The following is a 15,200-nucleotide window of genomic DNA, read 5'->3' as shown; positions in this document are numbered from 1 at the left end:
TAGCTGATGACAACTAATATTACTTGTCGCAAGTTTTCACTGATCTCGCTAACGTTAGCGGTAACCTTACGGTAAGTAGCAAGTAGGCTAGTCATTCCGCCCGATGTATTTAAGTGACGCTGCACAAACTCTGCTACACCCAATAGTATTTCGCAATTCAAACCGGCCATTTGATTTAGATATTTGTACATACGATTGAGTCAGTTGACCTAGCATACACATTCAAGTCAGCTAAAGCTACTTTAGCTCATGTGCTACTTATCACGTTCAGTGAAACGCCGTGATTTAATTGTTTTTTAAACGGCTTAATCCTTCTCTTTGTTTACGATGCAGCGTGCTTTGATAGAGGTGACTGCTATGGTAGCCCATACTATTGTGCGTCCTCAGGGCGAAACGTAACGTCCTTGTAAGTTACTTATTGCAATTTTTGGGGGAATTATTTTCGCTGTGGGCGCTGTCTGTTTACTCTGTTTCCAGTCGGGTAACCCTGCTGGCAGGCAGGCAGGCATAAAAGCTTTGCTGAAAGTCTCTGAACAGTGAAAGGTTTTATTTTTTTTCATGGGATTTAGCCTGAGATGCTGGTTTTTCGATCTGAGCTTTGTATTCAAAGAAGCCCCGAGTATAAACGTGGCCTGAGAGAGAGGGGCAGGGCTTTGTCTATTGTCAGGAAGATCAGTCAGTCACAGTGGGTGACAGATGCATCATCACTGTCCTCCTCCCTTCCCTGACTTGGCTTTGTCTCTTGGCCAACCAGGAAAGACAAAAGGCGGGGTGACATGCCGATCAGAAGGTCATCCCCAGTCTGTTCTTCACTGCTTCAGGCTTCATGCTCATCGTACCTCACATAGACTCACAGTCACTTTGGAACACATGTTAGTGGTTTGATTTTCTACGGATTGGACTTGATACGATTGTTAGTTTGTCTTAATCCTTGAGTAGCTGAGGGGTTGAGGATTAAATGCTGTTCCACCTTGCTTGTGGTTCTACTCAGATTTAACTGAAAAGAAGTAAATGGACGGTGAAGGAACTGACTGGATAACTTGATGTCACACTCTGTCGCATGTCTTTTTTTAAATTCACACAAATATACTGTGTTATACGGTTGTGCATCGGCAGATAAGCTTTACACTTGCTGTGGGCCTTGCAAGGTAGACCTTCTCTCAGTGTACTGCTTCAGCCTTAATGCTAATCACAGTTTACCTAGGTTTTGCCAAGACACACCCAGATACTGGCACATGCGCACACACACAGGATAGGTTTGGCTTGTTCTTGCATTGGACAGGTCATTTGTGTCCAGATTTCACTTTCTTCTTGATGAACATTTACTTTCACAATGGGCTTTTAAACTTAGTTGTAAATTCCTAAGAAGCTATATACTGGCAGCCCTGTGAACTGAGCACAGCAACAACTTCTGTGAGTCCACTGCTAAGCCAGATTTATGCTTCTCCGGTGATCGATGTGGTTCTGTTGTAAACGTCATTGTCTCAATCACATATTTCTGTCCCCAATCCGAGCTCTTTGATATTGAGTATTTGGCGACACAGACTCTGACATGGTTATTTGTTTATGTTTTGGTGTCATATAATAAAATGGAACTACTTTTTGTGTGCTCTGTAGTTCCCTAGTGGGTTATTCATTTACCATGCTCCCATATTTTAACCAAGTGTGATGGCACATTTTTGATAGCTGGCATACTGGAAGCAAATAAAAGTGGCTGGAAAGTGATCAGGCTTTATATTGTTGGTGCGATCCTGCAGATCGGGTCTTAACATCCCCAGTTGTAGATCCCCTTCCAAAGGAATGGATTTACAGTTCAGCAAGGGAGGGTAACCTGTTGATAGGCACCACCACACACTAGATAGAGATGTTGTCATGCATTTATTACATACTTGGCGCTGTACCAAATAGTTTGATGCTTCATTCATAATGCTGACATTTGAATTCTAAATCAGCATGTAAATGGGGCACAGCTTTTTCCCCCTTCATGTCAATTAATTCTGCAGCGTGCAGTGTGTGATGTCAGGAATATGTAAAAACTAGAGCGAGAGAATTTTTAAGACCGATACCAATTTTGATATTTGTGGGTTTTAAAATCCGATACTGGCTGATATGTCAGAGTATCAGTTCTTCCCCCCCCCCTTTTTTTTTAGAAACACAAAACTTAAACAAAGACCATCCATAACATTTATGTGTAGAGATCTCACCAACATAACATATCATTGTTCAGTTTAAACATAACCTTTCTTTGTTAAATAGTATATAGTATTGCTGATTTTCTCAGCTGATGATTTTTGTTTTATTGCTCCAAACCAAGCGGGAATCTCTGGGTCCGAAAAGTATGGATCCCTTGAAGTCCCATAAGATTAATTTTTTTGTCTTGTGGGAACAAGATAATTATCCTGTACACATAAGATAATAACTTGTGTGTACTAGATAATTAACTTATGGGAAGAAGTTATGGCAGTACTACCTTGTGATTGACAAGTCGTTGCCATGGCGACCTGTCAATCAGGCTAGAGTGACTGGTGTCCACAGCTGTGTGTAAATTTAATCAGTTGAAAAAGCTTATTAGGAGTTGGCTGTTTTTCCTGTTAAGTATGTTTTGTTTTAAGTCTGTTTGTCGCTAGCCAAAATTAGCACAATGGTTAAAGTAAATTACAGATGCACCTCGCTAACCAAGCTAACTAACGCCACCGTGTCATCCAAATATCGTCACGTCTGGTTGGTTCCTGGTTGCAAAAAATCAACACGGTGACAAATGGCCAAACTCAAGGCAGTCCAGAAACCAGTCGGTGACGTCACGATGACTACGTCCACTTCTTTTATACATTCTATGCTCCAAACATGTGTTGCCAACTGGGGAGTTGCAGAGTCCCATCTGGTGGACAAACTATGCAACAACAACACTCATAACAGTTTAGAATATTTTGAAAATTTGAAATTATTTATCAGCTGTTATAAACACAGACACAGATTTATCTGCAGTTAGCTTATATATGCCAAGAATATTGGCACGCTGATTTGTCTGTTGGGCCCCAAATGACTACGGATAAACCAGGTTACATCGCTGTCTCCGTCTCGCTTTCCTCTGCTCTCTGTTAGGTATGTGTTTCTGTTTGACAGGTGCAGACCTACACACACTCACGCTGCACAGCCGACTGGATGAACCGCAGCTTTGGCTGCATTCACACAAAATCTGGCGACGTGGCTCCTTCTTGTAGGATTTTGTGAAGTTCTGGCAGTGTTTGTTGGTGCTTTATGCGGGATTCAGACCAAATGCGAATTTAATCCACGCAACGCTCTCCTCGCGGGGTTTTTATCACTGGACAACTGCTGAGCGTTCACACACAACGCAATAACACGAATAAACACAACTCGCCATTACTACAGCTGTATGAACCCAAAGTAAACATTTTGCTGTGATTAAATAGCAATAAACGGATCAAACTGATGCCGAAATAACTACAATATGATGCAGATTTGTTAAACATATGAAACCGTGCTTTATCAGGTCAACTTCTAAAATGTTTATTTTCTGAATGGAGTTCGGATCGATCAGGGCTATGCTATGCTAACTTGATCACAGTAAAGTACAACGATAGCTGGAATAAAGTTCCATATACGTTTTCTGAACTCACTGGGTAGTTCAACCTCCTCGCTTTCTTTTCTCCCAGTAATGTCCAGTTTTGTCCGGTTTTTATATAAATATGAAGACGTAGTCCGACAGAGCTAACGACGCTAACAACAACACTGGAACCGGAGGTGCACGGAAGCTAGCTGCTGAGAACTTCCAGTGAAGATAAATCAACGTTGTAATCGCAAAAACCGTGGTGTTTATTTGTCCATAAGCTGGAGCGCTGGTCACTGCTCCTCTCCCCCAAGTTTAGCGGACGTAGAGAAAATAGGGTAGTGACGTATGAACAGTCTCAACGTTGATAGGCTATCGCGACTCAGCGTCATGCGAATTTCTTTGCGTCGCTTCGCACCACCCGACAGGAAATCGTGACTCTACACATCTTTTAGTCTGAAAGCGCCATTAGAACACAACCGCAGTGACAACCCATTTAATCGGATCAATCACTTTATTCAATCCATGTATGGTTTGTTCTTTGATATTTTTTTTTCTCTGCTCATAAAATGGAATGGAAAAACAAAAAGATGAACAAAAGTCTGTCTGGTCACATAAAAAAAACCCAAAAAAGATAATGTGAATGTGCATACCACGGAGACAGCAAGGAAGAAGAGGAGACATTCTCATTGCCAAAACATTAAAAATAATAAAACCTGCATCTATAATGTGAGTTAACTGTGGTATTATATATTGTAACCATAAGCTTTACAATATATTCTAGATATGCTGGCTGCATTTCCATCTTGCATCATATAGAATTACAAAAAACAAATCCTTAACATGCCAGCTCTAGTGTAAAAATTATTAACAGATCATTAACAGATTAATTGGAGTTTGAATTAGCTGGTGCTATCCTCCTGCATGAGGCTGTGGTTGCGACCTCAGGACTCACTTGATGCAGAAGTAAAAAAAAAAGAGTTATAGAGAAAATATCTAATTTAAATGGTATCCAGTGCAAATCTGATAATGCCTCTGGGCAATGTAGCGCAACGTATCTACACGTAGATACATCTCTATTGTGTCATAGAAAATGTCACCATATCTCTCAAACACAAGGTTTAAGATTTAGTTAATTGACAACAAAATAACTGATTTATAAACAGTTTTTTAAAATTATAAATGAGGGGACAGGACTGGATTGAGTAGATACCCATGTTTACCCAATTTTGTTAATTTCTCCAAAAATGTCCTCAAACCTCTTGTTTGTGTCAGTCAGATATAGATGGGGAGAGAGGGGAAGAGACAAAGCATGCCAGCAGATAAGCGTATGAGATCATCTCAGCCTTTAAGAACCTTTAACCTACTGGACTAGGGCTGTACGATTAACCTAATCGCGATGTCGTCATGTGCAATTACATAACCACAAAAAGCGTGCCAGTTAATAAAACAGAAGAAGTGTGTGTGACTCTCTTCTCTATGTGCGCAGCAGTCTGCTCATTATCTCCGCCTACACCGGGCTCTCGTATGTACCACTAAAAACAGATAAGCCTATACATACAATGAGAAATGATTTTTGAACTGTCTGCCAGTAACCATTTAAGACAATAACCTACCGTAACCCCCCTCCCCACCCCGCCGCTAATTGTTCAAAACATAGTCGGACTCGCCACTGGAGCACCAAGGGAAATGCCGGTGCTTCGGTCGCTCTTTGACAGAGACAGAGAGACATCGTCAGCAGCTGAAGCGTTCAGACAGAAAAAAAACTGGGAGAAGATAAGGAAGGTTTGGTTTTTGCTCGCTGCCATTTTATGTTAGCTGTATCGGTGCCTTTAGTTGTTTCAAGTTTTGACAGAGTCGACGTGCTTGTCAGTCACTTTTCGTCAACCGACATAACCTAACATTAAAAAAGTTTGACGTGCTACAGGAAATGATTAAATGTTGAACAATATGATTATTGACAAGTACTGAGGATTTAATGAATAAAAACAACCCACAAAAATGAAACAGCAGTAACTGAATTTAATATTCAACTAGTGGTAAATAGGTATACTAATATAATTAATGTAGTATTTAATATTATTGTTATTTTAGCAGTATACTAAACATTATACTCTTTATTTAATACGCTCATGTACAGTTCCTCCTAGAGACTCTGCATTAGACAGATGTACATTGTGCCAGTGTCCCAATATGTGTTACTTCTAGCCACCTCCTCCGTAGAGCAACACGACCCCTTATTCTGTTTTACATCTATTTTACTAGTTATTGTTATAAATATTGTTTATTGTTTAACTTTGTTCAAGTTGAGAAATACACATTTCAAAATGTCAGTATTTTGTGCATTTTCCTTGATAATTAGGCTAAGCAAGTAGACTCATAGTACCATTTGTTCCATTATAATTGAATCGCAATTGCAAATCGCAATATGACTTTCTCCAAATCGTGCAGCCCTATACTGGACTAAATGATTTTTATGGTTATCTTCCTATTCTAGCAACGCCAAAGCCGATTGACAAGAATAACAGGCTCAGCCATTCAGATAATAATAAACCTGCATATCCAGAGACACAAGCGCGCACACACACACACACAAAAGTGTGTGCCGTCTCTTCGGGGGCCTTGGTGATCTTAGCACAGAAGGGCTGAAGGAAGGCGGGCCAGCGGTGTCTTGTGGTGGGGGTTGTTCCGGGGTGTGAAGGAGGTGTGTGTGCGGGGGGGGGGTTTTGGATGGACAAGACAGACTCTCCTCTCTTCCTTCAGCCTGCTATGGGTGAATAGGTGATTATAGCAGCAGATGTGTCATTAGGTCTGAGTGGTATTCATGCGGATGCAGGGCGAGGAGGAGGGTGACGAGGGAACCTTTGGGAAGGCATTCTCCATGGGAATCACATTTTATTGCCGATAAGTGAATTTACGGTATATGGCCCCCCCCCCCCCCCCCCCCCCCCCCCCCCCCCCCCCGGCTGTCTTTGCATGGCACATATACATGCATGAACGTACATAGCCAATTGCTAAATTGTCATGTTTAACAGAGTCTGCATAGACTTTCATACTGTTCTTCATGAATGCACTTGTTTGTGGGGCACGTCTGTGCACGCTTGGCGCAGGGATCAGATAACTGAATAGGATAAGTTATCATTAGTCTCCCTAGATGGCAGGCAGAGGGAAAAGTGGGCACGAAGAGAACTCAGAAAGCCTAAATGTTTGTTAATGAGAACAATGATTTAAACAAGATTTGGTGAATGTATGTAACTGTGTCAGTATGGTGCAATGCAGGCAGTGAGGGGATAAGAGTTTGTGTGCACTGAAGACAGTACAAGGCTCTGTAACAATCTGGGTAAATGATCATGACAAGGATATCCTGTTGTGGCGTATTTGCATCTGAGCTAAAACTGTTACAATATTGTATTTCTGTGAAATCGATGTTTTTATTATTTTTTTTCGAGCAGCCCCATATCACATAAACATAAGGGCACTACTTGGTTAACGCATTAGCAGATGTGTGTTTCATAACATAATGATACTTGCTGAGTTTTTGCCTTTGGAACTTAGATGTGTAGGTTGCACAGCTGTGAGTGTCCACACACTTTCCATACGTGTGTGTGTGTCAGGAAGTGATTAGTAGCTGGGCTGCTGATCTGTTAGAAACAGGACAGTCTCGTCGTCGTCAGACTGGAAATGGTTTATCTCCCCTGCCACCTACCAAAGGGTGGAAACGTTTTTACTCACCCATCGTTTTGCTGTTTCTCATAGCAATATACTGACTGTTAATACTGTGGTGATGGGGAAAGAGCACAGATGAAGGCTAATTTGTCTGAGAATGATGCTTGAGTTTATCTGAAATGGAGGGCGCCAAACTTTGAATCCAACTCTGCTAAAATCAGTTCTCACTTTTGTGCGTGTTGAGATGAATTTCCCTCTAAATGTCCTTGGACTGCAGTTTCACATACACACGTTAAATTTTAGAGGGAGACTGTCCTGGAAAATGTATTAAGCAAGGATTATACTTTCCGCGTACGCGAGGGTCCGCTAGGGTTTGCGTGATGGAAAAATCGTCATCTGCGGACGTCTGCGTGCCTCCCATTTTTTGTGACCGCCGTGGCGACTAGCGCTACCAGGGCACCAACTGATCTACTGCGCATGTGTGGAACGTGTCTGCCAGCTGACTGCAGAAAGTAGTATAAACAGAAGTAGTCCGCGTCCGCGAGGGAAAGTATAATCCTTGCCTTAGGCACGCCTGCAGCAGCACAGTTTTTTTTTATTTGTCAGCTCACGTTTACATGACAGCTTCACTTGGAGTGTATTTGAAGGTGTATCTAATGAACTGGTAACTAAGTTCAAATAGAGGTTTTGTTCAACTATAATCTTGCTTTGAGAACTTAATTAAACATAGAATTCATGTCATGTATCTACAAATCAGAGTTTTTGGTGATTAGGTGTAACTGTTATGGTGTGTTCACATACTACGCAAATTTAATCCTCGCAACGCTTTCCTCGCAGGGCACAGACATTTATTACTGTCGCACATCGCGCTTACGCTGTGTGATTTCATTCCAATGGATCAAATCAAAATGGATCAAACTGATGCCGAAATAACTACAGTATGATGCAGATTTGTTAAACGCATGAATTCATTCTTTATCAGGTCTGTCAGCAAGACAGCAGGACAACTTTTTAAATGTTTGTTTTCTGAATGGAGTTCAGACTGATCAGGGCTATGCTAACTTGTTCACAGTAAAGTACAACGATAGCTGGAATGAAGTTACAGACACATTTTCTGAACTCACCGGGTAGTTCAACTTCCTCGCTTTCTTTTCCCCAAACAATGTCCAGTTTTGTTCGTTTCTTATATAAATAAGAACAGTCCAACAGAGTCCTGGGTGCCAACCGACGGCAACAACAACAGTGGACCCGGAAATGCATGGAAGCTAGCTGCTGAGAAGCGCAAGTGAAGATAAATCAACGTTGTAATCCCAAAAACTAAAGGAAGTGCTGATAGCGTCATGCGAATTTCTCGCTCAAGTTAAAAAATTTTAACTCTAACGAACCAGTGAATGTCGCAACACATCTTCCGCACCGCTCGGAGCGAATTTGCATATTTGCATTGACTTTGTATGTAATCAATCTGCGTGAAACAAACAAAACAGTCTTTGGAGCTACTTAATGTTAATGTTTGTTCTCAGTATTTAGAGTCATCATATTCAGCTATTAATTATTTTAGTAAAAAAGTATTCTGAGAGTTTGATGAAGTGATGAGCTAACTCTTTGATATGACTGTGTGTGTGTAGAGAGGTTGCCGAGCCCTGCTCTCGCTGAAACACCGGCAGAGACACATTTAGGCAGATTCCGCGACATTCCGCCTTTTACAGTTATTCAATTCTGTCCACATCGCGAAAATCATAGGGCCCTACGTTTTACAGTAGACACACTGCACAGAGTTGTGGTTTTCTTTTATCTTGAAATTATCCCATACTTTGAACATCCTCTGGTCTGTCTCTTCTCTTCGTTCCTCCCTATTTTCTCTCTCTTCCTCCATTTTGCCATACGCACCATCAAATCACGCCGTCTTCACGTCCACAGCATAAGCGTGTTGTGCAAAAGTAATAATTGTCTGTGCAAAACAGTGCATAGTGTATATAGTTATGGTATGGTAGTTATAGTAATTAAATGAAGCATTGATGCATTTTATTTACTTAGTAAAAAGATTTATTTATTTAGTTTCTTGCCCCGATTTCTTACCCTGCAAGCCCATCCATTGAGCAGCTTTACCACCACGCAGACCTGACTGCCTTGGCTGAAATGATTCATTTGCAACACCCTGCCTTGTAATTTGCAGTTGAGTCAGGTTACTGTAAAATCATGTGTAATTAGAAAAGTGGAAACAATTCTTGGCCTTGATTTTAAATGAAGGAGGCAGGCTCTGTGCAAGTGCATGGAAATTGCTTATCTAAGTTTGAAAGTATGAAACCTTGTTTTGTCTGGTTTCAAAAAGGAAAGCACTACAGCTGCCCCTATAAATACAAATTATCTTCACAATCATATTATTTAGATGTGGAAATTTGGATCACAATGACATTGTTTTTTTTTTTTTTGCTTTAAGCAGATGTTTCATTGTATGTCTTTGTCATTTCAATCAAAATAGTGTCTGAAATATTAAAGCTAAATTCATACAGATAATTATTTCAATGTTTTTGTAGTGAAAGGTAAGTTGAATTAAATAATATATGCTTCAAGCGTGACTACTGAGCTAAGGGGAACTTGATTAGCTGGGATTATTGGCATACAACATGACATTTTAGTTTGAGTGAAACATGAAGTTGTCATAGTGCTACTAAGCTGCTGGCATTTTGCCATGTGGGCAGTTACTCGGGCACCACGGAAGTGTTGGGGTGTTTGCTCTCTTAGTTTGGTTGTATGGAGCATTTTTCACTTTTCTTATTCTGTTACCTTTCCTAAATGTGTTTTACCCCCTCTTGTTTCTTCTCTGCTTTCCACTGACCTGTTATTTGTCTGTCTGTCCTAGGTGATGGCGTGGTCATGTGTGCAGCCGGCACTGTGTGTGTGGAGATGGTTTTAACAGACGGCGTTCTGGAGGACTCAGGAACACTACACTGGCCTGGAGAAGCCTCATAAACAAAAGCCTACATACACCACGCACACACCTTGTACACTAGAAGATTTACACAAACACACGCCACCGCCGTGCCTTGACAAAGGACACACAGGCGCATGGACACGTAACACAAGCTTCAGCGGAAGTACACACCCACACCCTCTATGTGTTAGCCTCCCTACCCTTACATTATCTGTGTCCTAGCTCCTCTCCTGTGTGAGAGCTTACATCGTATTTCTTCCTGTCCGTCCCATCTCCACTGCCACCATGCCAAGCTCCACCATCCGCCGGCAGATGAAGAACATGGTGAACAACTACTCTGATGCGGAGAAGAAAGTCAGAGAGGCCACCTCCAACGACCCCTGGGGCCCGTCGTCTTCCCTTATGTCTGAGATCGCCGACCTGACCTACAACGTGGTGGCCTTCAGCGAGATCATGAGCATGATCTGGAAACGGCTGAACGACCACGGCAAGAACTGGCGCCACGTCTACAAGGCGCTCACCCTGCTCGACTACCTGATCAAGACGGGCTCCGAGCGAGTGGCGCTGCAGTGCAAAGAGAACATCTTCGCCATCCAGACTCTGAAGGACTTCCAGTACATTGACAGAGACGGCAAAGACCAGGGCATCAACGTCAGGGAGAAGAGCAAGCAGCTGGTGGTCCTGCTCAAAGACGAGGACCGCCTCAAAGGAGAGAGGTAAGAGCTTTTATAAGTCAAGTTTGAACACATCCATGAGTCTGATATACTGTATAAGGCTGTGCCCAACGCTATTGTGAAAAGTTCACCTGAGCTCATTTGTGTGTGGGCAGTTTTTAATGGTAGCTGCTGCTTTTGTTAATGCAGTTGCAAAAGACTACTATTTAGCTGAACCATCTACAAACAGTTCCAATACAGTAGTTTGAGACTGTGGAAGTATTGTAATAATTATCTGGCTGATGGTCATCAGTATTCACTGTAAACAAATTGTAAAGTAAAACGACTTGGGGGCTTACCATGGGTTTTTCCCTTATAGTATCATACTGTGTTATTCCCCTGGGAGCTGGGGGTACTTTAGGACTCATTGTGTTTCCACTCCTGTTGGTTATAAATGAAAACTGATCCCCGGGAAGTCCATGCTCCTCCATATCCCGTCTGCCGTTTGGTCATTTACAGTGGATCTCTATCACTGATAAGAAGTGCAAAGTTATTGCACTTTAAAAACCGAGTTGATGCCTTTCCCAGCTTAACAGTTTTAAGCAAACACCACACTGGACATGAGTTGTCTACCTCATGGGATTCGCTCTGGCTTTACTTGAATATATTGCTGGATAACTGAATTTAGAAAGAGTCTTTTTATAACACATCTGAGAGGCTGATCAGATTTGGCAAAACATTAGGGCATTGAATCATTTCCAGAATTATACTAATTGGCCCAAGAGGGGCTTCAACATTTGTTGGGCAGCATGTTTAATTCTAATTACTGATTTAACCATGGTATTTTAGAACCGAAATCACTTGAAAAGCCTGATTCTTATATTCCCTTTAGGACGTCACACCAAGGATCATAAAAATCTTGACATAAAAGACTTGAGTCAAGATTACTGATCAAATGCTGTTCTGTCTTTTTGTGCTACTAGGTCTCAAGCGTTGAAGACCAAAGAGCGTATGGCACAGGTGTCCACAGGGAGCAGTCAGATGGGTTTTGGCCGAGGCTCATCACAGCCCAACCTCTCCACTTCCTACAGCGAAGAGTATGGCAGGTCGGAGGGTTCACCTGCCTCCTACCATGGCTGTGAGTATTGGCGTGTGTGTGTGTGTGTGTGTGTGTGTGGGCTGCGCACACACACAGGGCTCGTTCCATACATTTAAGCAATAAATTTAAAACAGAATATTGCATTATACTGTATTGTGTCCCAGTTGGTGCAACTTTGGCCTACATCCTGAAACATGCCCCTCCCCCTGTTCTGGCTCGCAGTCCCGCAGTAGGGCTGCATTCCTCAGCACACACACAGAAGAGGAAGCAGAGTTCACCCCCCTCCTCCCAACAACCTCTATCATCCACATGACAGAGGAATCTGCTCCTCTTTTTAATGATACACTCACTCCTCCAGTGACACAGTGAGGGAGAGATATAGAAACACACTGTCAGATGGTGCCACCACAAGGAAGATGGCACTAAGAGATGGGGGGAAAAAACAAGTGAATGGGAACCAGACTTGGATAACATTCAGTAACAAAGAGGGACTAGGGAAGGGAAATTAGTAAAGTGGGATTGTAGTGACACTTCAGGGGCTTTTTTTCTGCTTCTCCTGTAACTAGCAGTGTTCAAATGGATTGAAAGAAAGATGGAGTGACTGAGGGGGAGAGTTGAGAAGAAACAGAAATCCCAGGCAGGAAATGGGGTAACACAGAGCGGGACGGAGGGGAAGAATGGAGAATTGAAAGAGTGAAGCTTGGCCTCCTTCCTTTCATCGTCTGACCCCCAGTCTTTTGTACACAGCAGGATGGCGGTGTCTGTGTGCGTGCGCGCGCCTATGGCTATGTGTTTGTCTGTCTCCACGCATGTGGTTTCAGCCTGCATGGATCATGCGTGTTGCCAATTCATCTTTTACTTTGGCCCACATTCCTACATGTGCGTTGTGTTTGAGTCTGTGGCTCGGAGGTGGAAGCTCCAGCAGCTGAGTCATCATTTGAGAAAACTGAAGGAGAGACTGGCCAGTAGGAGAGAGGCTGGGCTGCCGATGTGGGCGTTGTCAGGAGGGATTTTTGGGATTCCAGTCAAACTTTCCGAGTATTGTTGTCCAGAAAGTGTGTAAATGAGCAGCCATGCCATGGTGTTGACCTAGCATATCTCGCAGTCACCAAAATATCTTATATTAATGTAAGGCATTAAAATGTCTTTAATATAGTGTACAATTTTTCCCAATTTGGTATTACAGAAGCAAATCCTAACTAACTTCAGGAATCCTGTCTTATCTTACTTCATCTTATCTTATCTCAGGTTAGGAATTCCTAAAAACTCAATCAGACATCGGTTATCAACTTTTATGTCTGTTACCTAGCAACTGACTTTTCTCATCTCGCCGAGCTAAACGGCTTAAAATCGCTGTTTTTTGGTCGTTTTTTACACTGAAAATGGAGCAGGAACAAACACTAACGTTATCATGGAACTTCAAGAACGAGGAGAGGAAGCTAGCCAAGCGTTGAGTGTTACCGCGCTCGCAAAGTGTGCGATTGAAAACATTAGTGTATAGTTTAATGATTGTGGGAAATTTTAGTAGCTGTGGTCATAAATCAGCAGCGGCGCACTTCCGCTCCTAAATGAATATAGGGCGAACACTGGCATCAGAAATGTTTACAACCGCAAAGTCACTATATTTTTATGCTGGTTGAACAGGTGTATTGATAACGTATAAGCTTTTTACTCACAAAGGTTTTATTGCACTTACTTATAGTAAAGTCATCCTCAACTTCAGTATTTTCCCTTTGGCCTCTCTGATCTGCTGTCCGCTGACTGTGTGTGTGTGTGTGTGTGTGTGGAGTTGCTCAGCCCCGACACAGACCAGGGGAGGGGGTGTGGCTTTATAATAAATTACACCAAACGTGTTTAATTATTTTTTACAGCATGCTCGATTGGGCAAGTGTATTGCTAGATTTACAAGCCCGACGTGGCATTTTGACGTGGCATTTTACTTGCCCCAGGCAATTGGGGAATCTTTATTGTTGAGCCCTGCAGGGCTCCAAGTGTTTTAGTTTTATGATCATCCTCTTTGGTTGTCTGTCACCATACTGACCAGTGCTCAGTCCAGACCCTGCCTTTGCGTGATGTACTTCCCACAAAGGTCTGGGAAAACATATGAAGACATTATGTCGCACATTGTTTAAGAATCTAGACTGTGCATTTAAGGAACTGCCTAACAGTCCCGTAATTCTTTATCTAGAGAGACAAGAGACAAAGTCTGCAAATGTGGAGATCGTTAGCGGTTGACACCCTGGGATAAAAATCCTGTGCGCTATTATCACCACATAAATCTACTTTCGATGACACGAGCGGTCATCAGCCCATTTCACTTACTCCGAGACTTGGTTATCTCTGTTCTGCACTTGGATTGCATGCTGCACTTAATCTTTGTTTGAAGGGTTTTGCAAGCTAAAGTTTATTTAATTTCAGTATTCTGTGTATTGAAAATGAAGATGACAGCTGTTTAGTCCAGTTGTTTCTTATCTAACTGTAGAAGAACTGACCCAGAAAGTTGAGCATTTTTCTTCTAGCAGGCAGAGCTGTGTCTGTGAGGACTGCCAAGAAAGCGTGATTATCTGTATATGGTCCATTCCCACAGTGGCAGGCAAGAAATAGTATATACGTAGTTGGCCTTGAGTTCTGTTTATTTGTCTTCCTGACTTGCTTCTATGAAGTGTTGCACTGTGTGTCATTGTGTTGCCAGTTTAGTCCTCTCTTTAGGCTTAGTGGTTGAAAAAGCTGTTGTTGAAGCCACATTTTGCAGTGCAGTTGTTTTTGGAGAGATTTAATGGAAGCTCAAGGAAAATATTCCTTTTGATAGAAGATTGTTACTTTACATTAACGGGAGATATTGTCGAATATACAAGAAAGACATAATTTTCACACACATTTTGTTACTTAGCTAAGGACTGAGACTTGTGTCTGCTCTCTTTGTCAAGTTTGATGTTGTCCACAATTTCACATATATCATTCCAGCATATTTTGCAGGGTCATATTTGTCTCTGTGTGGGCGTTAGTAGCACTGTTTTCACCATCTATTAAAGGCAGACGCGTAGTTGATGTTAAAGCTGTGCCTCAAGTCCAGCTAACCAAGAACACTTTTAGCCTTGGGGCTTCTGGTTACTTTCCCTGGAGACACACAACTTGGAGATGGTGGTAGGGAGACATGGGTTTTGACGAGGAGCAAGCGAGGCAGGAAAGGAGTCAAGGAGGAAGGAGAGAAGACAAGGACCAAGGTCTGAGGCCAGAGTTGCAGGACAGGCGCAGTGAATTTATTATTAAAAATACATAAGT

The 15,200-nt window shown here is 42.2% G+C and overlaps 1 protein-coding gene across 4 annotated transcripts in view; it reads left to right on the top strand.

Moving 5' to 3' along the window:
* Positions 1-15,200, top strand: part of epn2 (epsin 2) — a 28,119-nt gene that overhangs the window by 1,429 nt on the left and 11,490 nt on the right. For 3 of the 4 annotated variants that reach the window (XM_046074734.1, XM_046074727.1, XM_046074711.1), the window contains exons 2-3: positions 10,095-10,882; positions 11,803-11,957. In XM_046074734.1, the coding sequence (XP_045930690.1) occupies positions 10,452-10,882; positions 11,803-11,957 (586 nt within the window). In that variant the 5' untranslated portion in view covers positions 10,095-10,451. Of the gene's footprint in view, positions 1-52; positions 72-10,094; positions 10,883-11,802; positions 11,958-15,200 lie in introns of those variants that run through there. The other variant, XM_046074719.1, reaches the window with a different exon arrangement.

This window comes from Micropterus dolomieu, linkage group LG02 (genome assembly GCF_021292245.1).
Source record: "Micropterus dolomieu isolate WLL.071019.BEF.003 ecotype Adirondacks linkage group LG02, ASM2129224v1, whole genome shotgun sequence".
NCBI classification, from domain to species: domain Eukaryota; kingdom Metazoa; phylum Chordata; class Actinopteri; order Centrarchiformes; family Centrarchidae; genus Micropterus; species Micropterus dolomieu.
This window is presented reverse-complemented; position numbering and strand designations above follow the sequence as displayed.